Source organism: Poecilia reticulata, linkage group LG18, assembly GCF_000633615.1.
Source record: "Poecilia reticulata strain Guanapo linkage group LG18, Guppy_female_1.0+MT, whole genome shotgun sequence".
Taxonomy (NCBI): Eukaryota; Metazoa; Chordata; class Actinopteri; order Cyprinodontiformes; family Poeciliidae; genus Poecilia; species Poecilia reticulata.
This window is the reverse complement of record NC_024348.1, coordinates 3776660-3778421: the sequence shown is the minus strand read 5'-3', so window position 1 is coordinate 3778421 and position 1762 is coordinate 3776660. Positions and strand designations below refer to the sequence as shown.

At 43.4% G+C, this 1762-nt stretch overlaps 1 protein-coding gene across 2 annotated transcripts in view; it reads left to right on the top strand.

Moving 5' to 3' along the window:
- The window catches only part of gal3st4 (galactose-3-O-sulfotransferase 4), a 26416-nt gene that overhangs the window by 11325 nt on the left and 13329 nt on the right, over positions 1–1762 (top strand). Inside the window, exon 1 of one of the 2 annotated variants that reach the window (XM_008434968.2) lies at positions 1241–1732. The exons of the other annotated variant lie outside the window; for it this stretch is intronic. Coding sequence (XP_008433190.1) covers positions 1710–1732 — 23 coding nt within the window. The 5' untranslated portion in view covers positions 1241–1709. Of the gene's footprint in view, positions 1–1240; positions 1733–1762 lie in introns of those variants that run through there. 2 annotated transcript variants of the gene reach the window in all.

Below are 1762 nucleotides of genomic sequence, written 5' to 3'. Positions count from 1 at the left end.
GTTCGACCCGTGGCAAGACTTGTGAGCCTACCTGCCCTGCCTAAGGACGATTAATCACTGCTTCTACTCAGCCTTTTTTCGGTTATTCATATTCACAGGTGAATACGGGGGCGGCTGTGAAAAAGGCTGCCTAAGAGCTGAGGCTCTTTAAGGGGGGCGGAGCTTAGAGCACCTGTGGATCAGCACGCAGATGGAAAAAAGGAGAGAAGAAAAGGAAGGAGTCGAGTTACCGATAACATTTGAGTAGTTTGAGTTGCCTTTTGCAGTTGTTACCTTTTATATGTAGCACTTGAGCTACACAACGTGGTTTTGTGTCGTGTTTAATTAGAAAGAATGATTGTGTAACCTTTATTGGTGCAGTTAAGTGTGTTATTTCAGTCATGTATTCATCAGACACTGATGTATTATTATTTATATCTTGTAGAACCACACCTTTACGGCGAAATAAAGACTGAACAGCAAGTGCAGATTGAACCAACCGACTCTGGCTTCTTTGGGGTTCTGACCAGACTCACCACAGTGATTTGACATTTCCATCAGCGATTTACAGTTTTCCTAATTTTTACTCATTAAGTCACAATGTTCATCACAAAATATTGGAAAAAAATGACGTGTGCATTTTCAAAGGGGGAAGAAATATGGAGATGGTGTTCAAATGACTAAATAAATAAAGGTGGAACAAGGAATAAAATATGCATTACATGTTATACACTGTCTGGAAAAATTTAAGGCCGGCTAAGAAAAATTATAATTATGAGAATAAATGGGAGAAACATTGTACAGTAACGTTGAAAGAATATAAAGTGGTAACAATATGAAAGTGAAGTCGCACACAAAAAATTATTGTAAAAAAATAAAATGAGGAGCTGTTTTCAACTTTGGCATCATCTTACAAAGAAGGAAATAATTAATCTTTTATCAGCGTTGAAGTATTACCAGTAGCAGGACTGTGATCCAGCAGATGGGTGCTGGGGGGGCTTTGGCTTATTCTGCTTCAAATCCAGGGCGGGCCCGGCTGACTCTGGGCGGGCCCATGCCGCTGGGCCTCCCGCCGGTCTTCTGCTGGGTAAACGGCTTTCAAATCCAAGAACCACAAGGACTCCCCGAACAGGTTCCGTCAGATATTTCAGAACTCTTATCTAAGCGTTTTTCTCATTAAAGCCATTTTTTTCTCGTAGTTTTACAAAAGTCTTATAGTGGTATTACGTCTTTATTTATTCTCAAAATATTATGACTTAAAAAAAATAAATCTTAGCCTGACCGAGTGGAGTTCTCTTCTGCAAGTAAGATAATAACTGCAGAATCCCACTGTGTAAAATCTACACTTACTCTTCAACATGTAGCCAACATTTACTCCTAACGTCTGAATAAATCGTAGCCACAGGATTCAGTGCAAAATCTCTCAGTGCAAAAGAGCGTTTTATTTTGATAACACCGGAAGTCGTCTGCAGTCTCCCGCATCTATTTCTCTGGCTGTCAGTCTTGGCCGTCGGCATATTAGGTTGCAGAGCTTCGTTTGCTCTCAAAGAAAGTTCCAGTGGTTTGAGTGAGGACCGCGGGGGAATCAGCGCGCTCCGGCTCCGTGTGGCAGAGCGGGGTTTGCTCTGATTCCATGGCCTGTACTGGCGGTGGACCAGCTGCTGCTGAACACTCCGAGATGCTCCGAGCTCTCCGCAGCTGCACAGTGACACCGGCCCGGGGACTCAGCGATGTTTTTCAGACGGAGAGCCAGGTAACGGTGGTCCGGCCGCACACTGGCAGA